Source organism: Rhinolophus ferrumequinum, chromosome 15 (genome assembly GCF_004115265.2).
Source record: "Rhinolophus ferrumequinum isolate MPI-CBG mRhiFer1 chromosome 15, mRhiFer1_v1.p, whole genome shotgun sequence".
NCBI lineage: Eukaryota > Metazoa > Chordata > Mammalia > Chiroptera > Rhinolophidae > Rhinolophus > Rhinolophus ferrumequinum.
In genome coordinates, this window is record NC_046298.1 from 18730856 (window position 1) to 18758806 (window position 27951).

General features: G+C 39.8%; 2 protein-coding genes across 7 annotated transcripts in view; one reads left to right on the forward strand and one right to left on the reverse strand.

Moving 5' to 3' along the window:
- NFAT5 (nuclear factor of activated T cells 5) overlaps positions 1-13694 on the forward strand; it is a 104115-nt gene extending 90421 nt beyond the window's left edge. For all 6 annotated transcript variants that reach the window (XM_033127010.1, XM_033127007.1, XM_033127006.1 and 3 more), the window contains 4 exons: positions 930-1078; positions 1803-4278; positions 4944-5187; positions 5634-13694. In XM_033127010.1, the coding sequence (XP_032982901.1) occupies positions 930-1078; positions 1803-4278; positions 4944-5179 (2861 nt within the window). In that variant the 3' untranslated portion in view covers positions 5180-5187; positions 5634-13694. The remainder of the gene's footprint in view (positions 1-929; positions 1079-1802; positions 4279-4943; positions 5188-5633) is intronic.
- Positions 13695-17508: 3814 nt separating this feature from the next.
- On the reverse strand, positions 17509-26352 carry NQO1 (NAD(P)H quinone dehydrogenase 1). The gene is made up of 6 exons (XM_033126992.1): positions 26121-26352; positions 20940-21104; positions 20700-20830; positions 20158-20271; positions 18851-18952; positions 17509-17950 (listed from the first exon to the last, which is right to left on the reverse strand). The coding sequence occupies exons 1-6, from the start codon at positions 26125-26127 to the stop codon at positions 17645-17647; spliced, it is 825 nt and encodes a 274-aa protein (XP_032982883.1). The 5' UTR covers positions 26128-26352; the 3' UTR covers positions 17509-17644.
- Between the last annotated feature and the right edge of the window lie 1599 nt (positions 26353-27951).

Here is a 27951-nt window from a genome sequence, read left to right on the forward strand (position 1 = left end):
CTTCTGGAGGCTCTGTATTTCTCTCACAGGGTCTAAAAGTACTGGTAAACTTTTAGATCAGAATTTGGGTATGTGTTCAATTCAGTAGACTGTCATCAGTGGTATCAACAGATTCCACTTAGTGCCAGTGGCAGACTCACATACATGAAAAAGAAGAAAGCAAAAGAATCAAGGGGGGGAAATAGATACAATGAAGTAATAGAACATACCTTATCTGCTATATATTGCTTCTCTTTGGTGTAACTCTCTAACCACTGAAAGTGGGAGTAGAAGGAAGTGAAAAACACAAGCTGGTTTTGATTTGGAAATTTAATTTAAACTAAATTAGTCCTTAAAGTTTTGTTTTGAAAAGAAAAAAAAATTTAAGTCCTGTCTAGAAGAGAAATGTGTTCATGTGTCAGTTGAGTTAAATTCTCAGTTTTCTAAGACATTAATTTAGGAAAGTAAAATTTATTTGTTTACTTGTGGCATTTTCTAATGAGAAGCTTGAGTTTGTTGAGAGAAGTGTTCAGATAATCTTATGGACTTGAAAAAGTTTTGACTTTATACTGCCAGGCATCCATATGCTAAAAAAGGAGAGTTTAACAGTTGTAACTGAGTAGCTTTAACCTGGAGATTTCTAAGTTGTATCCTATAATGTATCCTGTTTGTAATTCAAAGCACCTGAGAAGGGTCCTGGAGGGTATTACTTGATAATAGAACTGCTTAAGCTTATTGATATTTAATCCACGGTCTCAGGGTCATACCAGGAGTCCTCAAGCCAACGCTACTTCAAAAAAGGGAGGGCATATTTTGTTATACCAGTTTTGTATCTCATGCTACCATAGCATCGAAAAACAGACATTTAAATCATGACGTATAGTCAACACACTATAGAATGAAGTAGTTGATGATTTTAAACTTTTCTCTGTTTTTTTGTGTGTATACAGCAATGAAAACTACTGGATGTAACTTAGATAAGGTAAATATTCTTCCTAATGCCCTGATCACTCCACTCATATCAAGCAGTATGATAAAGAGTGAAGATGTTACTCCAATGGAAGTAACAGCAGAAAAAAGATCTTCCCCTATTTTTAAGGTAAGCTACATTGACTAGTGCCCCACATCTTAACCTAAATATAAAAATTGCTGTATTTTGAGTGGTTTGATTTCTTCACCTCATGTTCATGCTTTTTACTTTTCTTACTTCACATTTGTTTCTCTTTGGAAGCATTAATAAATTGTGCTTTTCATAGTAAATGCTTTTATACTCCAATATAATAGCCTGCAAAGTGACTTTCAATGTATGTTTTTGATAAGGGAAGAATTCATATGTTAGCTAGACCCTGTGGGATGTATGGTATTAATGAAAGTGTTGGTTTGGCATTTTCAAAATTAGAGGCATTTTTATGTCTGTTTTTTGCCCCACTCTTGTCCTGTAACTTCCTTTCCCTTTTTCACCTGTTTTCCCCTTATAATGTTACCCACAAAATGTAATCACAAAATGGAAAATTTTTTTTTAACTAGCTATTAATTCTTTAACCAGAGAATTAATGTGTTTTATGTCCTAAGCATATCAGTAGCTGATTATTCTTTTACTTCTTTGTTTGGCTATCTTCGCTTATAATATTTTTAAAATGCCCTGTTGACAATCAGGCATGCTATCGCTGAGAGTCATAGTAATCTTATACCTGTTTTCCAGATAATAATAGTGGGAAATTGGTCCTGCATATGCATATGTTTTTAGAATAATAATTTTTGAAGTATCATGTGAGCTCATAATGTTTGTATATACATATTATTTGGGAATTTTTATTTTTTAGACTACAAAGACAGTTGGATCAACTCAACAAACATTAGAAAATATCTCTAACATAGCAGGAAATGGGTCTTTTTCGTCGTCATCATCTTCCCACTTACCTTCTGAAAATGAAAAGCAGCAGCAGATTCAGCCCAAGGCATACAACCCAGAGAGCCTGACAACCATCCAGACACAGGACATTTCACAGCCTGGCACCTTTCCAGCAGTTTCTCCTTCTAGCCAGCTGCCCAACAGTGATGCACTACTGCAGCAGGCCACACAGTTTCAGACAAGAGACACTCCATCTAGAGAGGTACTACAGTCAGATGGGACAGTGGTTAATTTGTCACACCTGACTGAGGCGTCACAGCAGCAGCAGCAGCAGTCACCATTGCAAGAACAAGCACAGACTTTACAGCAGCAGATTTCATCAAATATTTTCCCGTCACCAAATAGTGTGAGTCAGCTACAGAATACCATTCAGCAGTTGCAAGCAGGAAGTTTTACGGGCAGTTCTGCTAGTGGCAGCAGTGGAAATGTTGACTTGGTCCAACAAGTTTTAGAGGCACAGCAACAGTTATCTTCAGTTTTATTTTCTACTCCAGATGGTAATGAGAATGTTCAAGAACAGCTTAGTGCAGACATTTTCCAACAAGTCAGTCAAATTCAAAATAGTGTAAACCCTGGAATGTTTTCCTCAACCGAGCCAGCAGTCCATACCAGACCAGATAATTTAATAGCTGGAAGAGCTGAAAGTGTTCACCCACAGACTGAAAACACATTGTCTAATCAACAGCAGCAGCAGCAGCAACAACAGCAAGTGATGGAATCATCCGCTGCAATGGTGATGGAGATGCAGCAGAGTATGTGCCAGGCAGCTGCCCAGATTCAGTCCGAGTTATTTCCGTCCTCTGCTTCAGCGAATGGGAACCTGCAGCAGTCTCCGGTTTACCAGCAGGCCCCTCATATGATGAGTGCATTGTCTACCAGTGAGGACATGCAAATGCAGTGTGAATTGTTTTCTTCTCCTCCTGCAGTTTCTGGGAATGAAACTACTACAACCACCACACAGCAGGTTGCAACGCCTGGCACTCCGATGTTTCAGACATCGAGTTCAGGAGATGGAGAAGAAACCGGAGCACAAGCAAAACAGATTCAGAACAGTGTCTTTCAGACCATGGTCCAAATGCAACATAGTGGAGACAGTCAACCTCAAGTTAACCTTTTTTCATCAACAAAAAATATGATGAGTGTTCAAAGTAGTGGCAGCCAGCAACAAGGTAATGGTTTATTCCAGCAAGGTAATGAGATGATGTCACTCCAATCTGGGAATTTCTTGCAGCAGTCTTCTCATTCACAGGCTCAACTTTTTCATCCTCAAAATCCTATTGCTGATGCTCAGAACCTTTCCCAGGAAACTCAAGGTTCTATTTTTCATAGTCCAAGTCCTATTGTCCACAGCCAGACTTCTACAACCTCCACTGAACAAATGCAGGCTCCAATGTTTCACTCTCAAAGTACCATGGCTGTGCTACAGGGCTCTTCTGTTCCTCAAGACCAGCAGTCAGCCAACATATTTCTTTCCCAGAGTCCAATGAATAATCTTCAAACTAACACAGTGGCCCAAGAAGAACAGATGTCATTTTTTGCAGCTCAAAACTCAATTTCTCCACTTCAGTCAACATCAAACACTGAGCAGCAAGCTGCTTTCCAGCAGCAGCCTCCAATATCACACATCCAGACCCCTATGCTTTCCCAGGAACAGGCACAACCCTCCCAGCAAGGTCTGTTTCAGCCTCAGGTGTCCCTGGGCTCCCTTCCTCCTAATCCAATGCCTCAGAACCAGCAAGGAGCAATCTTCCAGTCACAGCACTCAATAGTTGCCATCCAGAGTAGCTCTCCGTCCCAGGAGCAGCAGCAGCAGCAGCAGCAGCAACAGCAGCAACAGCAGCAGCAGAGCATTTTATTCAGCAATCAGAACACCATGGCTACAATGGCGTCTCAGAAGCAACCACCACCAAACATGATGTTCAACCCAAGTCAGAATCCGATGGCTAATCAGGAGCAACAGAACCAGTCAATCTTTCACCAACAAAACAACATGGCCCCCATGAATCAAGAGCAGCAGGCCATGCAATTTCAGAACCAGCCCACAGGTCCTACCCAGTCCGAATCACCACAGACCTCCTTGTTCCATAGCTCTCCTCAGATCCAGCTGGTCCAAGGGTCACCCAGTTCTCAAGAGCAGCAAGTAACTCTCTTCCTCTCTCCAGCATCCATGTCTGCATTGCAGACCAGTATAAACCAACAAGACATGCAGCAGTCTCCTCTTTACTCTCCTCAGAACAACATTCCTGGAATCCAAGGAGCCACATCTTCACCTCAGTCACAGGCCACTTTATTTCACAACACTACAGGAGGCACCATGAGCCAACTACAGAATTCTCCTGGCTCATCTCAGCAGACTTCAGGAATGTTCTTATTTGGCATTCAGAATAGTAAGAAACTCTTTCTGATTTCTCATTTCTTCAATGTTACTGATTGAAATGGTCAGATTATTATTATTATTAGAAGGAAACAAAACACTGTGGTTTTAAGAACACAGGTGGTAATTAGAACTGAGTTCAAGTCCCAACTATACCACGTATAGCCTGAGAGATCATAGACGTGTTTTCTGACCATCATGAGCCTCAGTCGCCACATCTGAAATGGTGGCAATACTACAGACTTGACAAGGATATTGGGAGGATTAAATGTGGTAGTGTATATAAATGTATGTTTTTGCCACTTTAAGCTCTATAAACGTAAAAGGAAAATGAAGTAAGAACGACAGAAAATATGTTAGCCAGTTAAGTATTTTCCAAGGAGGTAGAAACTCATCTTTAATGTTTTGTATACCAAGGAAATTATATAGGACTTATAATGATAACTAGGCAAAGTTGTATTTTTATACAGCTTACAGAAAACCAAAGATATATATCAGTATTTTTTTGTGAAAACTTTTTGGTTGGGGGAGAGGGGCGGGGTGCTGTCAGGTGCATCACTTTTAGTTCTATACCGAGTGAACACAGTAATAACTTTCTCCCAGCAACTAATAAATATCTTCAAATCTTAACAGAAAGTAACTAATCAGGTAGCTTCTCTATTTTAAATGTCTCTGCAGACTGTAATCAGCTTTTAACCTCTGGACCAGCTGCATTACCAGATCAGTTGATGGCCATAAGTCAGCAAGGCCAACCACAAAACGAGGGCCAGTCACCTGTGACAACACTTCTTTCTCAGCAAATGCCAGAGAATTCTCCATTGGCATCATCTATAAATACCAACCAGAACATTGAAAAGATTGATTTGCTTGTTTCATTGCAAAACCAAGGGAACAACTTGACTGGTTCCTTTTAACTGGATATGTAAGTATTGCATTTTGGCTTCTTTCTTATTGAAAAGCATCAATAAATTTTGATATTCTTAGCAGATTTAGGTTAAGTAATCATACGTTTAGACTCTAATTTTTAAAAATGTGGCTTTCTCACAACGTGGTATTTTTTTAATCTGAATAAATTAATGAGCGATAACTTATGGTCATATTGTTAACACTGGGCATTCCTTCTGGCTCTAAATTTCTTTGCGTTGGAATGACAGAAAATCTGATGTATGTATTGTATATTGGATATAATTGTTTCATTTCTCCCTTATTCAGGAAATAAATATTGAGTCACAAAACTCTGTGGAAATATAAATATGATAAAGTATCATTTATAGTACTAAAATATATTTTGGGATCATTCAGGGTAACAGGAGCTTTGTAAGTGCTTTCCCTCCCTAGTGAGTTATATTAAACGTTTTCTTTTTTCAGAAATTCCATGAAGACAATCCTGATTCCAAGATGTCCTGAGATCTTGTGATTCCATGAGGATTATTGAACTGTTACTTTAAAAACAAAACAAACTGAAAAACTGTGATTGAGTAAATGGGTAGATTTTACTCTGTGACTGCAAAAGAGCACACCTATGCTGCCTGTTGCAGTGATCAGCCACCATTGTTACCATCTTCATTGTTTATATTCCTAATAACAGTCATGACTGAGACTCGATTTGTGTTTCCAGCTGACAGAATTAATTCGCTATTTTCCTAGGCTCCATTTCTTTAAAAGGACAGTTAAATTTAAAAGCTGGACTGCTCAGTTATTATTGCTATTAGAAAATAATTCATTCTGTCATGTTTACTTTTGTTCATTATTTTCTTTCCTGCATTGTTTTAGTCAAGTAACAGCTTTTGAAAAAGGAAAATAATAACTAAGGCTGTGATTTTTTTCAACGTAAAAGCACAGCTACTGGCCAAAGCGAAGGAATCTCTTGTTTTTATGGAAAACCTGAAAGGGTTGCATTCTGACAAGTAAACTGTATTAAGAGCTCTACACAGATAAGAGGCTTCTTTATTTATCTCAAAGGCAGACAACACACAAACTGGGAACAGCTGGAATGCTATTGATTTTATTTTTCAGAGAATTATTAATTCTCTTTTTTCTGTTAAGGGGTTTAGCCATAACTGTGCATAGAAAAAGAATTGCCTTGCTTTATAAAAAATGAAGGGGATAATATATGGTAAATTATGCTCTGATATCCTCCTATAGTAGTTTAAACTGACAGTAATTTGAGTCTGTTTTCTTCTTAACCCAGTCTTGGATCAGTGTTCCCTTTTTATATTCACCTACATTTTTCTTCCCCTCTTTTTTCACTTTATTTTAGACAATTGATAATATACTCCTAGCTTTGTGACCCTGTAGCAACTTAAAGGAAAAGGCCACTTTGATCTGGGCTAACCCAGCAACTCCTGCAGCACAGGTTGGGGGTGTACCCTTTCGGGAATGAGGGAGCTGATTCCTGAGAAACAAGAAACAATGCATTCCCCCGCCCTCCATGAACGGTGCTGTTCTGAAGTCTTCAAAATTTTCCCTCCAATAGGAAACTGTATATTTTAATTAAAAAAAAAAAAAGGCAAAGTAAAATTTCTTGAAACATCACTTCTCCCTGAGCTGCAGTGATTGTAATTCACTTGTCACCTCAGTGCTTTACAGTTTGAAGTGGTCACTTACCTGATGGTTCCCACAAGCCTTAGGCTTTACAGGGTCATGTCATTGACTTAAAATGAAGAATTAACTTGTGTTACATCTATAAAGAGCAAAATACCACACTCCAGAACTTGCAGTTGTAGCATTAGTTATACAGTTTTGGGTGTTCTCACCACCCATGGGATGCCTGCTTCTCACTACAACCTGTTGTCTGGATACCTGCTTATGTCTTATTTTCCTTTTGGCATGTAGAAAGCTGTTAATACAGTTTAAAGCCAAATTATGTGTGGCTTCTATATGTAGATAAGATGTTTTGGTATTCTTGTCCGTTTCATTTATTTTTTAAATGTACAAAAAATAGCCTGTTAATTGTTTGTTAAAGGCTACTTTTCTGTTTGTTTTTTATTTTTATTCTTTCTATCCTATACATTTAGTTGAACTTAGTGGAATTGTGGTGTTGATTTTGTTTATACAGCCAGATTTTCCCCCCTTTTTGTGATGATCTTCCTTGATTCTTTGAATGTCCTCTTCTTCTAACTTGTTAGTTCTCATATATTCTTCCCGCCACCCCCAACCTTTCCCTCCACCCCCAACCTTTCTTTCTTTCTCTCTCTGATTGAGAGGCATTGAATTACGTTTTCAGTAGTACAGGCTTCTTGCCGATATGAAGGGAACTTTTCAGAAAGAGACCTACTATGGGTCATTTAATTTTGAATACAGTTTTCAATCGTTCAAGTTTTGGATGGTTTATATCTAATGTGTGTTTCATTTTTTTGGAAAGCTATATTTTGTATTTAGGAAATGGTATACTATTTTGCTATTTGTACTGAGTGAGTACATTGGCATAAATATAGAAATTTATATATATACATATATATAAACTATTCTTTTTTTGCCACACATTTTTGTGGTAAATTTGTGAGTTTGTCTGATGTTCTACCACAACGTGGCGTCTGATAACAGTGAGGGGGGGTTTGTTATGTCTTTATTGAGTATTTAAGTATCTTTTGAAACAAATGACCTGTTCATCTGTGGCCATTCCATCAGGCAGTTCCTTGATGTTATTAGTGGGCTAAAGGCAGCTTACTGTGTGTTTGCTGGATCTTTCACTCAGCAAAATGTTAGAGCAAGGAAACCCATCTAGGCAGTTGTGTCAAATGGTGTTTCACAAGAATGAGCCATTCAGTCTTTGCTCACTATGTATTTAATATTTTATTATTGTTGTTATTGTTATTATTAATTGGCTTTCTGTATTCTATGCCTTTTATTTATAAAGACACTAAAAAAAACCATGTTTGTAATTTTAATAACATTTTCCCCATCTTGTAATATCCAGAGCTACTTTATAAATTCTCTGAACTGAAAGCATTTTCTTCAATATATCTCTTCTCTCCCCACCCCATTGGGAAAAATTACCCAGTATAGTTCAGGTTGTGAGAAAGACCAGCCACACAATCCAGTGATTCAGTTTGAAAGTGTAAAATTCAGAGCGGTGACAAATGTCAGAAAGCTTACCCAGCAAGCCTAAAAATAAGTAGACATAAAATACTGCAAGTTTATTTCTGACTTTTCTGAATTTTTTCTTAAGAGATTATACGGAAGACTCGGGCAGTCTTATTCATCGTGGTCTAATTAGAATGTTAACACTGCTCTATGAATGAAGTGGTGGCAAGAAAACTGGCTGTGTGCTGACTTGTGTTGTTTAGCAAGAGGTTTATCACTGTAAAATGCTGATTGCCAATGCCAAGTCACCAGGGACCAATTTTCTGTTTTATAATATCTAAGTTTAGAACAGAACATACACCTGAACTGTAATGGTTTGATTGGATGAAGGCAGAAAACTTAATTTTTAGTTTCATAAATTTTGTGGTTATTTACCCAAGGGCTGTGCTATGCTACCATATTCTTACTCAGTAATCATGTTTTGGTTTTCATTTTAACATTGTTAAATGTTTCTTACCCCTAAAGGTCAATGTTAAGTACAGCATTCTGAATATACAATTTGGTTACAAAAAGTATTTGTCTTCTTATTGAAGAGTTAGCTCAGTGATCAGTGGTTGATACTTGTGCTAATAATGCAGTTTCCAGATTACTGTTACAAGTTAATAGCTACATATAGGAGAGACTCCTTGAACCAGCAAAGGCATCGGAAACACAATTTATTGAGTTTATTTGTGGCAGAAGGACCTAAATAAATTATGAACTACACATTTTATTCCTTTATATTGTTACATTCAATTGTTACTTTTAGCAACTCACAATGCTTGGAGCTTATCTCTGTGTCTGTGTGAGTGTGTGTATGTGTTTTATTCTTTATTGTCATTCCATTATATATCCACACCAACATGAGAGAAGATACTTAGGAGTCATATTTTGCTTCTGAGCTTTGTCATGTTACCTTTGTAATTAGAATATCATGTTGTTATTTAGCCAGTGCAAATCTGTTTTCACCTGTCTCCATAGAACAGCTTTTTAAAGGGCTTTGTTATTGAAGCAGTGGTAATGAGGGACCTTCCTTCTTTCTTTCCTCCTTTCCTTTTGTGTTTTTGTATTATTGTATATGCTATAGCTGGAAATTTCATTATAGTGCATTTCTTGCCTATCAGAAACTCAGTTAATCTGCCTAGGAAAAACAGTGTCCAAGGAAATGAGAAAGAAATTATATCTGAGTCCCTCTAGAACTAAGGTAATAATTCCTTTTGATTAAGCCATTATAGACACTTGTTTTGGAAAAGTAAAATCTGTTTAGATGCATCAGTAATTAAAGAACAGAATTAAATGCTTTAATAATCAAAGTCTCAAATTCAGCATGGTTTATAAATATTCACTAGAAGTAATTTGAGAATTTTTCATCTTTGTGGTGAACATTTCTCTTCTAATATCTGTTTCCTAGTTTATTTTTTCAATGAGTTGAAACTTGCATGAGACCTGTTGGCTTTACTCAGCTTCCTGACCGCAGGCTTCATCTCTAACCAAGGCAGCCGTGTTGTATCTGCGTACCTTTGGTTATATGGAGGGACTTCATGAAAGAGAGATTCTATAGTTCAGCAGCTTTATTAGAAAAATAACTCAAAGCATATGCCCTAGGAGGTGGTTTAGTAGAATCTCATAACGTATTAAAAGAGGTTTGTTCTCTGATTATTTGTGTCACTAAAGCTGAACTGTGGTGATAATGTTCATAGTGTAGTAAATATCAAAGTAATACCTACAGTATCATTTGTGAATTGTCCCAGGGCTCTTAATTACTGCTTTGACCCCCATTTATTTTCATGCCGTTCTAGCTTCATTTATTAATAAAATTCTATTTTTTACTCTACTTTCAGGAAAAATTTTAAATTAATGTTTTATACCTAGATTAAATGTTTTATAGAAAAGTGCCTTTTTACCATGATAGTGCCCCCTTTTTTGTAATTTCATTTTTCACTATTGCCAAAAACACATAAACAAATGATTTTAACAGGTCTCAACTTTCACCTTTGTCATTTAGTCGTTCTTTTCTCCATCTTTTCTTTTCTGATCTAATTGGCTTTATTAAGTGATTCATGAATCAGGCAGCATCCTATCTAACAACTAGAAGGGCGTTCTGAGGGGTTGTACAAAATGGAAGGTTTTTATAGCTCCATTTTTTGGTCACCATAGGAAACAACTTCTTAAGTTTCCAACTCCCTTTGGCATAAGACTAACAAAAGATACATTACTAGAATTGTCCTTTGAAAGAGGGTAAGTAAAAGATTATAGAATTACACTGTTTAACCTCTATATAAATTAGCAAAATTTGCCTTCATCTCAGCCAACTAATGATAGGTCTTACTTGAATGCTAATGAAAATTTTAGTGTGAGACTCCATGCACACAAATGTGTGTAGTTAAATTTCAGGAAGTGTTTAAAGCATCTTTTATGACCTTAATTAGATGAATGAAAATAAATCAGAAACACATAGTTTAAGAAAAGGCTGGTAATATCAAATTTTTAAATGTCAAACTAGACAGGGCCAAGTGATTAATTAGTCAACTTTTTACCCATCAGAACCTCAGTAATCTATCTATGGAAAATAGTATTAAAAGAAATGAAGACGTTACCGCTGAGTCCTTTCAAGCAAATACAGTTGAATTGCATGTCCATCTGGTTTTTGTTCATTTTGCCTGTGTTCCAGCCTCTTAACACAGTGGTGGTGCCTGAAGAAAGGGCCAGCGGCTCAGGATGGTAGTGTTGGGGTAGAGCTGCCTTCCCACGTGTGAGGGTTTCCGTGGCTGTCAGTGTACTGAAGACTGCAGACCTTCACGCAGTATTCTTAATACCTGTTGATAGTATGCACTTGAATCATTCCAAAGAAGTCAGGAATGCTGGTAGTGGTGACTCCTTCTTAATGAATGCATTGAACTATTTAGAATATTTATGCCCCTTATTTAGATAGCAACTTGGTATAAGTATTATGTGACTGTTGTCTAAAATGACCGTATAATAGGACTTAAGACTTTGAAATGTAATTGACTATAAAGGGAAATGATTACACTTCAGAAAATCATTTTAGAAACATTAAAATGTTCATCTTCCTATTCTATGTTTGACAGTTAAAACCAGCCCTTTTCCTGTATATTTTGTGTCATGTACATAGGAACATTAGAGTAAACAGCATATATCATATATGTGTTCAACATATATACCATGTTTCCCCAAAAATAAGGCCTGGCCAGACAATCAGCTCTAATGCGCCTTTTGGAGCAAAACTTAATATAAGACCCGGTCTTATTTTACTATAATATAAGACCGTGTCTTACATCAATTTTTGCTCCAAAAGACGCATTACAGCTGATTGTCTGGCTAGGTCTTATTTTCGGGGAAACAGGGTAGTATGTATAAACCAGTGGTTTCAAAATATGGTCGTCAGCCCACCAGCCAACATCAGTATCATCTGGGAACTAGTTAGAAATGCAGAATCTCGGACCCTATCCCAGACATACCGAATCAGAAACCGGAGTGGGGTCCAGCATTCTGTGTCGTGACAAGCCGCCCCAGGAGATTCTGGTGCTCGCTTAACGTTTGAGAACGACTCGTTTAGTGACCTATTTACAGTAAGATCTAGAAAGGTGTGTTTTTCCCCCCCTCATACAGATAGAGTTTATACATTGTTCTTCATATAAATTCAGCTTAACCTGGTTATCCATAATCCTTTAATGGCAATGATAATTTATTCTCAGTACTGCTTATGGAAATACAGCATATTTTATGTACATATACAGTTAGTCTAGTTATTAATAATTCAGTTCACTTAGTTTGGCATTTTCCTTCCACTTACTAAGAAGTTTACATTAAGTGACTGATTTAAAGATATAGGTGCAATGTGCTATATTTCTTTTAATTGTTATGACATTTAAGTAGTTAATATAATTGACAGGTGCTAAATTCTCCTGTTTGTTTATAAAATGGGTACATTGTGGGCAGTGATAATAAAAACTTTTTTTGTTTCATTGCCTCTTTACCAGCAGACCACAATTTTGGTCTGGCTAGACCAACTCTCAGAACAAAATTGTCATTCCTGTATTTATATTTGTATCTGAGATAATTAAACAAAACGGCTGGCTATGTCAACAAAGCACCTTATTTAATTTTTTAATAGATAAAACTTCTTTAAAAGTGGCTTTGTTTGTACGAGACCTGATTCACTAGAGAGACAATGTATTATATAATTTGGGCATTTCTCCCTTGTCAATGTATGTATCGTGGTAAATATAAACTAACCACAAGCCAAGTACATGTATTCATTTTAATCTCCCTGTGTAATTCAGTACCTCCATAATTGTTCTAATCTTCCTCCCACTGTTTACAAATCACCAATTAACTAACTCACGAAAAAATGCACATTTCAAATAAAAATAATTGTATACTCTATAAAAATCACTACTGCTTAATACTAGCAGTGGAAATGTAAGTGGCTTACTCTGCAAACTTTGGTGCTGGCAAATATATAGGCAAACTGTTGGGAGATGCTCTAGCTACATTCCTCCTTTCTTGTTCGCTTTCCTTTCTTCCTCACTTGATTGCTTATTATATTCCTGTGCCCAAAGCATCCTACCATGATTCTATTCAAATTCTATTGTAATATCTTTTTTAAAAGCTCCATGTTTAAGCCTCATATCACCCCTGCTCTTTTTTTTTCCCCAGAAGTAATTTGCCTGGTTTGAATAGTTCCTAGGGATCACTTACATTTTAGCCGATGAACCTCAGGACAACACACACACACACCCATCTCAGATGTTTGAGGGTGGGTTTGGAGTCAGACTCATGTGTCCAATAAAGAGCTGTGCTGCCCTGAAGTGTTTATGACTTTAGGGCTGTGAATTGATTCCAGTGACACTGAGCTCATTTTTTTTCATCTATTGAATGTATCTGCTCGCCCTGTTCCCTTACTTCTAACTGATAAGCTCCAAGTAGTTGCTACTTTTTTTGACAATTTTTACTTTGTCTTTTTAATAAATATATTACAAATATTTCATTAGCCTGTCCTCACGTGGTTTAGCTACGGTTCTGCCATTTAAGTTTTTTAAATTGTATTTTATTTGTTTGAGCACACTGATCAACCACTGAACTGCCTTCTTCCATTGTCCTGCAGTGACATAAGGTTACATTTTTGTGTGTATGGCTTTCATAGTTGGGGTTGCAAAGCACTGACACCAGATACTTTCAGTTTGTTCTCCGGGGGAATTTCATTTGCGTCTATGTTTTTAGCTATCTGTGATAACTTGTTAAATATTAAAAAGATATTTTGCTTCTATTGGAACATTTGTATACTCGCAACTATATTTCTGTAAACAGCAGCAGTCAAAAATAAAACATTGAAAGTTTTCATTTTGCGGTGGGTAACTGTCTTTTTTCTCTTACACTCTGTGGCTGAATTCGTATCCAGGAATGTCAGTTTTGAGTCTGTGGCCAAAATTATAAAATCATTAGGAAAAGATATGAAATACAGAAATATCTTCGAGTAGTTTGTGCCTACTGTTTTGCCAGGCGGTGTACAAAGTGACTTAGTGTGACAGAATTTTTGTTTGCTTTACTTAGTTTAACTGTTTTGTGCTTAGTAAAACAGTAAGACACACGGTAGCAGATCATGTAGCATGGAGGTACTTTTGATGAAAACCAGGTTTCCCCAGCCCTCAGTCCCACATCCAGAGGCAGTCTCTGTTTATTCTTTTGGCAGTTACTTGCACGATATATACATCAGTGTTTACCAGAATGTAACATATAGCATGTCACTAGTGGTACATAAAATCCTTTCAGGTCATATCTGGGTACACATTATTTTACACGTTGTATATGTGTTTTAATTTGCATTAGAAAACAATTGTGCACACCTGCTAAATTATGGGTAAATTGGAGTCAACTTAAAGAAAATTATTAAATACTAATACAGATGATACATGGATATCATGAACATGATATATAAATAAATGAAGTTTTAGAAGCACCACTTCAGACAGTATTCTTACACCTTATCGAATACTAATGGTGTCTATTGATTCTATGAAAGAGGCCTTTCTTCCGTGGCAGATCAGCAGTACTTGACACTCTTGATCACTCCTTCCTTGAAATACTTTCTTCACTTGGCTTTCAGGACATCAGCCTTCCTGCTTCACTGGCCACTCTTTCTCCTTCTTGACCACCTATGATTGGAGAGCGCTAGATACCAATCATCAGATCTGTTCTCTATCATAACTCAATTCCTAGGTGATCTTGTCCGGTCTCATTGCTTTATATACCAGGGGTGTCAAAAAAATGTATACACATGGCTTGTATTTTCATTTTTTGTTACCGGTATATATTATTACAATTTTAACCGTTTTTCCCTTTCTTAAAATGTGTATACATTTTTGGGCCACCCTCTGTATTACCCATATGTCGAAGATTCCCAAATGTGTATATATCCCTAGCCATAATTTCTCCCTGAACTCCAGTTCCTATTACCCAGCTGCCCATGTGACAGCATCACTTGATTGTCTTAATAGACATCTCAAACATAACGTGTCTCAAGGAAATTTTGATTCCACCCTTCTAAACACCTATAACTGCTCCCAATACTCTCTCCAGATTCTTCCTCAACTTAGCAAACGGTTACATCCACGCTTACAGTTGCATGAGCCAAAATACCTTTTAAGGTTTTTTTAATCTGACCTAGATTCAATCCATCATCAAATCCTGCTGTTCTGATCTTTGAAATATATCTAGAATCCCCACAACTTCTCAGCACGATTGCTATCACCCTGATCACAAAACATTTGTTGCCTAGATGGTCACAACAGCTTCCCAACGATGCTCCCTGCTTCCCTCATTGTCCCTTATACTTGATCCCTCACATACCAGGCCGAATTAAACATGTCAGATTATGTTACACCGCTCCTCCAAACCCTGCAGTGACTTCCTATCTTTATATCCTTACTGTGCTTCTAAGGCTCTGTGTGATCTGATCCCAGCTATGTGACCTCTCCCTCTCTTCCTTTCTCTGCTTTAGTAACCTCTTTCTCTTCCTCAAACATACTGAGCACGCTCTTGCCTCACAGGTTGGTACTCACGTAACTCCTGCCTGGAGTGCTCTTCCGTCAGATACCTACATGTCTCATTCTCTCACTTTGGCAGGTCTTTACTCAAATGCAGTCTCATCAGAGAGGTTTTTCTTGATCACTGTCTATAAAACAAGACTCCTTGTGTCCCATCACTCACCCTCCTAGTCTGCTTTCTCTTCTTAGCATTGATCACCACTTGACATTATTTGTTCATCTTGTTCTTCTCTAGCATGCAAACTCCACGAGGGCAGGTACTTTATTTTGTTCATTGCTGTATTCCCCGTGCCTAGCCCATTGATTGGATAAATCTGAATAAATCAGGCAAATCAGAATAAATACTGCCCCTTGGCATTTGTTTACTGCATTCTGTTTTTCTTGATGTCTACACCACTCTCTTGGATCTCTTTAAATGTCCTTTAAATTCCGAGAGGATCTTAATCGGTTGTTCCATTACCATTCAGTATGAGGCAGACCCCTTATAAGCTTCTGGCCATAATTTATTACTGAATCCTCTTACCCTGTCTTTCACAGTAGATTCCACTTTTCTCTGAATGCCTCTTTCACCAGCTTCACTGAAACCAATGAGTGTGGTTCTATTTGGTAGAAAAGGGTTTTATTTCATTTGGAACTTTCAGAAATTTGCACAAAATTGCAGTAAGGATGAAGGCAAACGAAAATATTTTCAAACTGAAGCACTAAGCCATCTGTCATTGTGGTTATTGCAGAGGGAAATAACCCAGTGCCGGTGGGCATCTGGCAAATGAGGTTCTCCAGCCTGACGCCATCATTTCCTTGGCAGGTACAAAGCTATTCCGTTTCAGGCAACCTTGCTTTGCATCATTTCTTGTGTTTTCTTCCAGTGCACCACATGAGGGCAGATTTCATCATATTCTTGAATTATACCAACAGTGGGTGGAGCTGCACTTCAGCAGTTTGAATGGGAAGTTAGAATATCATGCCAAAATTGTTGACCAAAGTGAATGAAACCCTAGGCTTACAGTTTTATCCCAAAAGGGACCATGGGACCAAAACATCTTTAAAAGGAAAGTTGTCGGTTTAGTCATGATACAGAAAAAATCTGCATGGAAGGCTGTTTTTAAGTATTGGGGATACTATTTTCTTTCTTTTTTTAAAAAAAACAATGTTGTTTTGTTTTTTTCCCTCTCCTGCTTCTGCCTCCCCCCCGCCCCCACTCCAGTTCAAGCTGTTGTTTCTCAGTCTAATTGTGTAGGACACAGCTCCCTGGCCCACGCTGGTATTATGAGCCTAGCACTGCCCCCGGCTGAGGCAGTCGGTTGCTGGTCATCGGTCGGCTGCAGCAGCTCTGGCAATTCTTGCTGGCTGCCAGCCATGAGCACACAGCAGCTTGCGGCAGCTCATGCCAACCTCCGGCTGCTCACGGCAGCCCAGCTCCAGGGAGAGCTGTTGTTCACAATATTAGCTATAGAGGGCACAGCTCACTGGCCCATGTGGGACTCGAACCGGCGACCTTGGTGTTAGAAGCACAACTCTCCAACCACCTGAGCCACCTGGCCAGCCCTATTTTCTTTCTTGAATTCATTCACTGTAGCAGATGTATATAGATGTGTTGTTTTATTTCTGCAGACTTTAAATTAGAAGATTGAGGTAAAGACTTTTATTAGCTTTTCATTTCAAGGTATGTGTGTACTGTATACAAACAAACACAGTTGAAAAAGTAACATTCATATTAGGCATATTAGTCACTGTATAGTAATTAAAACCAACATATATCACAAACAAGCACAGATTACTAACTACAACACAAGTCCCTTAGGTCAGACAAGCTCAGTCATTTTATTCTCTGGGCAATTCTCTTTTGCCATAACCACAGAGAAGTAGTTAAAAAAAAAAAAATAGATCATTGAAGAAAGAGTTGGATGCTTTCTAGCCAGATTTAGCCCTAAAAATGTATCCCTAAAAGGAATTACGTTATGTAGAGGACTTTGGAGAATATTGCCTGGCTTCTTTCTATACCTTTCCCTGCTTTACATCTTACGTGGCTCTTGAGCTGAATCAGATTTTGCCATGATAGCAATTGTAAAAATCAGTTATGTCTAATAAAACTATCCAAAAATGTATGACTGCAGTCTATTCTTTCTCCTATTCATTCTTCATGGAAAAAGAAAAACACAAATCTTAAAAACTAAAGCAAATCACGGAAGCCTGAAAAATAAACCTAGATTTAGCTACATTTTAGAAGGAAATCAAGTCTTGTGACTCTTACTCTCTGGCTTTGATCTGGTTGTCAGCCGGGATGGGCTTGCCCAAGTGATGGCCCACAGAAAGGCCAGATTTCTTGTTTTTCTGCTCTTCCTGCAACTCCTTTTTCATTAAGAATCCAGCCTGGAAGTTTAGGTCAAAGAAACTACTTGGAACAAAATAGAGTGGAGTCTCATCCCAGATATTCTCCAGGCGTTTCTTCCATCCTTCCAGGATCTGAATTCGGGCATCCGCGGGAATGTGCCCAACACTGTATGTCAGTTGAGGTTCCAAGACTTGGAAGCCACAGAAATGCAGAGTGCCACTCTGGGGATACACACAAAGGACACAGGTGAGTCACAGAGCAAACCCTGTACAGCTCGTACCGTCTGCAAACAACAGCGGTTCATTGGGGCTTCACAGGAAGGCACTGATACAGAGGTCTGAGGCACTCTGGAGAATCAGCTCAGAGCTGTACTCTCTCATCTTTGCTCTCCAGACCTGGTTGTTACCTAGCTTAGCCTATTCAATTCTGTTCTTCGTATGAATGAAACCTTGAAACTGTGCCAGCCAGTCGGGCATCCTCTGCCAAAGGTGCCAGGAGTTCTAATACCTAGGGGAGAGTTTCAGCTTCTTGGCAGCTGACTCTTACCAAGGCAAGCCGATGTGCATTTCTCTGCCTCCCCATATAACTAGATGAGTCTTATTGTTTATTCTCCAATATTCATATTAGTTCTCCAATATTATAGGTGGCGACCTCATTTGTTCTCTTTCCAACCCTCTTCCTTAGAAAAGATTATCTTGAAGGTCCAGCGACCACCAAAAAGCATACGTCAGACTTCAATTTTATTAGCTGAACTAAATCATTTCCTAAATTTGGGGGAACTAATATCTGTGAGGCTGTAGCAGCAACTTGGAGAATGACAGGATTGGACAGAGATGTCAGTTATCTAGAAAGAATCAGACCACGTAGCTACACATATCTAGGGGTTACCTGCCCCAGTCCTTGGTCAGGAGAGAGTGGCATGTGGACACGTACACACGGGTTATTCTATAAGCACAGGGGCCTGAGAACACAGGTAAATCTTAAAAGGATGCTGTCTGTAGTTCTAAGTCATTACTAGGCTTTCACCTCAGGTCTGTATTCAGTTGCTATCTTAAGGATTTGGGACCCCACCGAAAACTCAATTTATTAATCCCCTAGGAAGTTCATTGAAAATGAGGTACCTGAATTGGCCAGAGAATGATATTCATGTCCCCGTGGATACCCTGCAGAGAGTACATGGAGCCGCTGCCACCAGTGGTGATGGAGAGCACTGCCTTCTTATTCTGTAAAAGAAAAGTCATTACCCTCCACGCTCTGTGGTAGCAGGAAGCTAATGACACAGCCCCAGGGAAAAGAGCACACACTCCACCCATCTGCTTCTGCTACTTCATATATTGGCCACACAGGATGACTCTGCAGAAGTACCAGCCTGGAAGATGGTACAACAGACAGGTAAGCAGGGGCCAGCCAAGGATTCCACACTCTTGGGCATGGTAAACCAAGTGAAGGTTGTCATGGGAAATGCAAAACCAAAAAAAGCCGGCCCGGTGGCTCAGGCGGTTAGAGCTCCGTGTTCCTAACGCCGAAGGCTGCCAGTTCAATTCCCACATGGGCCAGTGGGCTCTCAAGCACAAGGTTGCCGGTTCAATTCCTCGAGTCCCGCAGGGGAGGGTGGGCAGTGCCCCCTGCAACTAAAGATTGAACACGGCACCTTAAAAAAAAACCCAAAAAAACCTCCAGGGTTGACTGCTGGTGCCTAGGTAGAGTTATTGTTTATTGTTTTATTCCGTCTCCCCATAGCGCTAGGCATGTAATCTTGAAGGTCTCAGAATGTTTCTTGTGTAGTATTTGGGTCCCTGGAAAATGAAGACAGACTGTTTCTTTTTACTATGGAAAATTTCAAACATGAAGAGAAAATGGTACAGTTGACCCTTGAACAATGCAGGGGTTAGGGACACCCTCCTCCCCACGCATGGTTGAAAATCCACATATAACTTGATTCCCCAGAATTGAACTGCTAACAGCCTACTGTTGACCAGAAGACTTACTGATAACATAAACAGTCAACACATATTTTGTATGTTATATGTATTATGTACTATGTTCTCATAATAAAGTAAGCTAGAGAAGAGAAAACGTTAAGAAAATACACTTACAGTAGTTATTGAAAATATCCACATGTAAGTGGACCCGGGCAGTTCAAACCTATGTTGTTCCAGGGTCACCTGTATCATGAGGCATCCACCACCCAGCTTCAACTCTCAGTATTTTGCCATTTTAGTTTTATCTAATCCCCTTGCCCCCTTTTTTTCCTGGAGTATTTTAAAGTAAATCCTAAACAACATGTCAAAATATCTATTTAAACTTTATTATGCATCTCTCCCAAAGGGACCTGGAGCCTGATCTTAGTATCTAATTGTGCTCAAAACTCTGCCTCAGACAGAATCCACCCAGAACCCAGCTAGAAAAAGCAGAACTGTCCACCTACCCGGAAAGGTCCCTTGTCATACATGGCAGCATACGTATAAGCAAACTCCCCGATAAGCACTCGCTCAAACCAGCCTTTGAGGATAGCAGGGGTTCCAAACCACTGCAGTGGGAACTGTGGGACAGATGACAATGGGGTCAGATCAGGAACAGGCCCCGCACAGGAGAAGTCTCAGGGTCTTAGCTGCTGCCCATGACCTTCCCAAGGGGCAAACCTTTCTTCAGGCTTTTGTCATGCCTTCTGGAGGAGTTACGCTGTTTCCCTGAAAATAAGACCTAGCCAGACCGTCAGCTCTAATGCGTCTTTTGGAGCAAAAATTAATATAAGACCCAGTACTATATTATTTTATTTTATAATATTATATTATATTGTATTATTATATTATGTCATGCTGCACCTTTGAAGTAATTACCTTTGTTTATAGAGAATGCAGTAAAGGGGGTAAGTGATTTTCTAAGATCACATACATAGCTAATTAGCTGACAGGTCCAGGACAATAAGAATTCAATTTTCCCAACACCCCTTCTGATGTCCTACCACACCTGAAAAATCACAAGGTCTGCAGCTTCCAGCTTCTTTTGTTCGGCCACAATATCTGGGCTCAGACGGCCGTCTTTATAAGCTAGAACGGACTCGGCAGGATACTTAAAGTTCTCAGGGTCCTTCGGTTTACCTGCAGAGAGGAAAAAGAGAGGCTGAGGCCATGGGGCCAAGGCAGGGCCAGAGAACCCACAGACGAGAAGTTCCACAAAGACCTAATTAAAGGGGGGAGCTGCTCCTACCTGTGATGTCCTTTCTGGAGATGACAGGATTGAAGTTCATGGCATACAGGTCCGACACAGTGACCTCCCATCCTTTCCTCTTCAAAGCCTCTACAGCAGCCTCCTTCATGGCATAGTTGAAGGACGTCCTCTCTTCATGAGCCAGTACAATCAGTGCTTTTCTGGCTATTTAGACACACACAAAGCATATGGAGAAAATCAGTTACCAACCAGCAAAGTTTCAGCTACGGGGGAGCTCAGGTGGGATCTACAAGGGAAGAGGTGGCTTTGTTAGACATCAGGATATGCAACCCAGCCATTGCAGCTGGAAATAGATATTTTTTCTTAAAAGTACCAAAGGAGGCATTTTAACTCCGTGGGGAAACGGTGGCTAATTTAATCAGTGGTTTTAGCATACTTAATCAGCCATCTGCATGAAAATAAAAGTATCCCCTTAGAAAATTAACATAAGGTGTTGGAAGTCAGTATAGTGGTTACCCTTGTCGGGGTAGGGTAGGGCACAGGAGGGGTGCCCCCCTTTTGGGGTGCTGGTAATGTTCTATGTCTTGATCTGGGTGGTGATCACTTAAGTGTGTGCTTAGCTTGTGAAAATTCACTTAGAACTTGTGCACTTTTCCGTGTGCCTATTGTAATCAATAAAAGTTTTTGTTTTTAACTATCCACTAATACACCACATATAGCAATAGTTTACTAGCAGATTAAAGATCTAAATTTTTTAAAAAATAAACTATTAGGATAGTATGGGAGGAAAGGGAGAATTTGTATAACCTCAGGATAAAGAACACTTTTAAAGAAAGACTACAGATTCAGAAATCATGAAGCAAAAGCTTGACAGATAAAGCCACATAAAAATAAAAAATTTGTGTTTACTAAAAGGCAACATAAACAGAGACAAAAGACAATCAGCTAGGAGACGATATCCCCACCTCTTACCACAAAGAATTAAAATCCCAAAGAATGCCTACAAATAATTAGAAGACAGATGATGCAACAGAAAAACAAGTCAAGGATATGAACACACTCTTCACGGAGGAGAAAATGCAAATGACAAAAAGTGAGAAGGTGCCCCACCTGGCCTGTCATAGAAAGCAAATTAAAATGAGATATTATTTACCTATCAGATTGGAAAACAATTTAAGACATCAAGTGCTACCAAGATTGCAGGAAAAATGACACATTGCCAGTGGGAATATAAATTGCCTCAACTTTGGGGAAAATAATCAGGCTGAATCTCTTAAAATTTTACAGGCACATAAATCTTTGCTCTAGCTGTCCAATCTGGGGGAATCTGTTCTGTAGACTAAAAACATAGGATATAAGGACATATGAGCAAGACGTACCATTCTTTTCACTGGCAAAAATTAGATACAAGCCAATTGTCTATTTATGGGGGGCATTTGAATAAATTATGATACGTACATACTACAGAATATTATGCTGTTAACAATGAGTTAACTATATACAGTGACCCAGAAAGATATCTATGATATATTGTTAACGGATAAAATGAAGTGAATGTGACTCCATTTTTATAAAAAACAAAGAAAGTACATATATGTAGGTAGATTTGCAGTATATTCGTAAGGGGGAAAATCATGTGGAATGATCATATGAAACTATTAATAGTTTTCTTAGATAAGTCAGAGATGGCAAGACGGTAGAGGCAGGAAAGATGAACTTTTTCTTGGACCCCCTCGCTATTAATAAAGTTGTTAGAATAAGCATACTTTACTTTCTCAATAACAGCATTTAATGGGTGCTCAGCATGTGCTAGGTAGAGCTCTAAGTGCTTTGTATTCCTTTTCAATTGTCATGGCAACCCTATGAGGCAGATGCAATTAATATCCCCATATTATGGATGCGAAAACTGAGGCACAGAAAAGTTAAGCAAGTTACTACCTAAGTTTACATCATAAATGGTGAAGCTGGAATAACTTAAAAATATACAGACGTAGGTAAGTCCATGCCACAATAGGGAAGGAGTGCTAGCGACAGCAAGCTAACCACCAGCATTTCTCCTAATAATTGGTGCCACTGTTTCCGGCCTTGCTAACTTTTAACAGGGGTGATTGGGTTGAGCTGGGAGAGAAAGCACCTGCAACTTTTTTGTCTTGTTTGAAGAAAATTAACTCAGAAAGGCACATTTACCGTGTTTCCCCGAAAATAAGACCAGGTCTTATATTAATTTTTGCTCCAAAAGACGCATTAGGGCTTATGTTCAGGGGATGTCATCCTGAAAAATCATGCTAGGGCTTATTTTCCGGTTAGGTCTTATTTTCGGGTAAACACGGTAAGTGTGCCTTCATTTCTCTGCCTGCCTTAACCACACCTGGCAGAGGCAGCTCCTAGTAGGTTAAATTCAGCCAGGTGGAAGCTTCAGGCCCCTCCCTACACACCAAAAGAGAGGATTTCCAAGCTTGGTTCTAGCGTTTCTGACTCTATAAACTCTGATTTGGTGGAATGTAAGTTTGATGAGGATTTCAATACTAGAGAAGCGATGTATCTGCTTCAGAAAGGCCTGGGAAGAGGGAAAGGAATTCCTTAGGCTGTTTCAACAAATGCCCACCGCCTTTCTTAGCAACTGGAGGACATAACACTACTGGAAGAAAGGTGAGTACAGTAAGCTCTGACATGCATTTGCTTTGTGATCTACTCTCGCATTAGTTATATCAATGTTTGCTGAATATGCTTTATCAATTTTTATTCTCTTGGCTTACTTGTTATCATTTACTTCTCACCAATATTAACAAGCATTTCCTAAGTAGTAAAACATAAAGGTGCTTCCCAGAAAATGAGAAAGTTCTGCTACCTATGCCTTGCTTTCAAGGAGCTCACCATCTACTAGCTATAGGCATGCCTGTTACCTGAGAGAGAGAGAGAGAGAGAGAGAGAGAGAGAGAGAGAGAGAGAGAGAGAGAAAGAGAGAGAGAGAAGAAAAAAAGACGAGACACAAACAGAAAAAATATATTTGGCAAGAAATACAACCAACAAAGTGTAATATCCAGAATATATTGATTCCTAAAAACAACCCAGTATAAAAATGGTCAATGGTTATGACTAGGCAATTAAGAGAGCATTCACTTACAATTACCTGACAGCCATGCTTATTTGCCAGAGGTAAGGGATAAATCAGATTTATTACCCAACCTAATACCCTGAGTCACTCATTTCTGGGTCATTTTTTCATGGACAAACCTGAGTTTTTCAGACTTGGAGGGTTCAGTTTCCCTTTGTGCCACTTAATGAGCTACGTGACAAGTTAAACTTTCTCAGAACTTACCTGAAAAGAGGAGGTAGATACATACACAAATAACTAATGGCATTAGCCTGATAGGAAGCAGAGGCAAGGGACAAAGTCTCGCAGAGGAAAACTGTTTACTTTAGGGCTGGCCAATGAGGAAAAACCTTCTGAAGGAGCTGCCACTGGAAATGAGTCTTGAAAGACAAATGAGATTATTAGTACCTATAGTTTAAGATTATTTTCTGCATCTCATGGGTGTCATTTACTTATCTGATAGAAGTGACCATATCTAATACGTGAGCACATTTTGTTAATGTTTGTCTCTCGGCACTGGTTCACTTTCAGATCTCAGTCCCGAAAGCCCTCATTCCTTCCCCACCATTCTATGTCTTCTATTTCCACCCCAAGTCCACACCAGCCAACTTTTCTTTCTCCCCTTGTAGTGCTCATGTTCTCTCTAGCCCATCCTCCCAGCCTCTCTGCCATGGTGTTTATTGAACACGTACTATGCACAGGCCCTGCTCTGGGACTTTGGGCTATGTCAGACACAAAGCTTTCTCTTTGCGGAAAGTACATTCTGATGGCTGAAGCATCCTGACTGTCCCTTGGGAGCTGACCTATGTCCTCCTCTGCTGTGCTGACATTCTTACAATTCTCAGGCCAGTCTGAAACCAGGAGTTTTCACTCATCTTCCAGATTAAACTCTACTCTGTCGACAAAAAAAGATAAAGTTGGCAGAGAAAGAAAGGGATTGTGGTACATCACTTTGATGTAAAGTGTGTCTACATATCTTTAACAGTAAAAGGTATATTACCCACATGATTGTTTTGGCAGGAAGAATAAGCAACCAAGGAAAACCTGTTCAATATATAAGGGCAGGCCCTTGAATCCATTCCCTACATCCTGCTTCTGCTCTCTGGGCTCACTAGATTCCTCAAGGAATGTGCGTGACAGACACATCTGTTAGTTGCAAACAAATGCATTGGATGCTTCAGTTAACCTAAGATTTGGTTAGCTGGGTACAGGTAATACTACTTATAGAAGTCCCAAATCTTCCCACTTTCCCTCAATGCCCCTCCTTTATTTGATCTAAGTTACACATAAATACTGAACATTTTGTAGCTGTGTCTTTTCAGAAGGCAGAACTAGGTGCAGAGGGAAGGAAATTACAAAAGGGTTGAATTCTGCCCTCATTGAGGAAACAGCTTTCTAAATGTTAGCGCTGTCCAATCTCACTCAGAGAGAGCCTGTCTGGGAAACAGGGCTCTCGGCCCCTCCAGGTGTTGCAGCTGGTCCAGGATGTGTTAGAGGCCATTCATGCGTCAGATAAAGTTGTGGTGTGACCTCTATGGTCCCATCAGGTTGATGGCAGAGAGGGGAGGCTCTGTCCCCCGAAGTGGACCCAATAACCAGATTAAGTGTGCCCAATCCAAAAGCTACAATTGTAAAGGTCTCCTGGGCAGGCAGCCTGGGTCTGGGTCTAGACTGTCCAACAACTAGTGGGAGCAGCAGCTTCGCCAGCTCCATCCATCCAGATTGTTGTTTTACTGCGGAAGCTGGGAATCCACATTTCTAAGTGAAATCACTTACATTAATTTAAAATATTGGCAACTTATTCCAAAATGATTTAAATACTATAAGGCATGGGACAGTGGGCCACATCAGTACAGGGGGCCAGATGTGGCCTTTGACGTCAGTTTCCAATCTGTTCTGCAGAGAATCTTTTGCTTCCAAGGTCAAGTCTATCCTAAACATCCACCCAAATTTGTCGGGGTGGGGTAGAAACAGGAGCTCCCCTGTCCTGTGGCCTCGTCAGGGCTCATCCTGAGACCCTAATGCCTTCACTTTTACCGTTTTGAGTCAAGGAAAATAATGGCCGAACCCTTCCAGGCGCCTGCAGAGAGGGCTGGGGCTTGCGTGCTTGAGGGAGAGGCACTCACCAGCCATGGGCCCCGCGGTGCGCTGCTTGGCTGGACTGCGGTGCTCCGGGCAACTGTGGCGGGGCCGAGGTTTTGCGAGCCTTGCGGTGCTGCCCGCTGAGCTCTGGCGGCTTTATACCTGTCCTGGCCCAGCCCGGCCCACAGGAGCCTGGTAGCCAGCAAAGGCGGAGCCGGCCACCCGAGCCGTGGGGCACAGGGCGGAGCTCGCTGTGGCTGCAGTTCCAAGAAGGAAGGGTTGTCTGGGGCGTGGAATGGGTACACCCCAGACTTGGAATACAGGTTTCCTGTGAGGGTGAGAGGGCGTCTCATGGATCGGGGGTGGGGTGGGGGGACTGGGATGAGAGGCATGCCCATCTGGACACTGTACTGAAACCACCTGAAGGCACAAGGAGGAAGTTTCTGATGGAGCCCGGAGCTCCCAAGTCCCGGGAAATTGCCTCCGCGCGGGATGGGGGAAAAAGAGGGGTGTGCGGAGGGCTGCAGTCCTTTATGCTTAGATTCGCTGAGTCATTGTGACTCTGGGTTTAGATATTGAGGGCCGAGGCGAACAAGTCGAGAGAGACGACGTGGCAAACTTGTTCCCAGGAAAAGTGTGTTTTGTGCAGGGCGTGTGTGTGTCCCATAATCTGGGAACTAATTGGTTTTACCCCCCACGAGCTAGTCCGAGGCTGGTCCGGGGTTAGTGGAGGAGAGATAGCAGTAACGGGAAAGCATTTAAATAGCCAAAACAGATTAAAGTTTAGTGGCTTCACACAAAGTCCTACGTAGGCCAACTGAACAGAACAGTAAAAAGTTAAATCTCTACAAAGTAAAAGTTATAGTAAAGTCTTCATCCTACAGAACAGAGAGGAGACATACTGTCAAAAGGTGAGGAAAAAGAATTTTAAAGCGTAACCATCAGAAAAGTTACCAATGATAACTAAGAAATTTCAGAGGGAATGGAGGTGGGAAATACGCAAGGTCCTTAGGTTGAGGTACCTGGGGGACAAAATTTAAGGGAGTGCCAGAAAACTTGGTAATCAGGATAAATAACTCTTTAATGTAATGTTTTTAAAAATCAATTTGCAGGAAAAAAGTCAGATAGACAAAATATAAAAATGTAAAATAAAGACAGGATGGGTAACAGTGCCACATCAAGCTATATTGAATCTAAAGCAAAAGAAATCAGTTAATACTGATTATTTATTTATTACAAAACAAAATTCAGTTGAGTAAATTTTAAAGATCTTATTGGCTTTATTCAACAATTCATGAATCGAGCAGCATCCAATCTATAATAGCAGGTAGAAAGGAGCTCTGATGCACTGTGGGGGGACAAGAAAGTTATACTAGACAAAAAAGCTGGTTGAATATTGTAAGGTCACTTTCCGTTAGGGCATGACAGGGGTCTATTGGGCAGATTACCTAATTAGTGCTAATTGGGTGATTCCTGACTGGCTGGTTTAAGATTCTGTTTCCGGGACCAGAAACTGTCATTAAGTCTCAATTTGGTGCTGTGGGGCTTCGCATAAGCGACTCCATTTTGCGCCTGCTGTCTTGTTTTTAACAGTCACCCCCCTTTTGATCAGACTCTCTGCCTGAGACATGTGATTTAAAAAAAACAACAACAAACAAACAAAGGAAGGCTTTAGCGCTCCTCCCAGTTATGCTCTGGTGTTCTCAAAGTTTTTGCTGAATCTCTGAGCTTCACAAGTCACAACATGGGTTCACATTCTTTAAGTCAGGCATTCTCTTTGATCCTGTTCCCATGTTCTAGTCTTAGGCAGATCATTTGCTTGGTGATTACTGGCTGCAAAAATGCATTTAAAGCTTTTGAGAGAATACAGAGAAC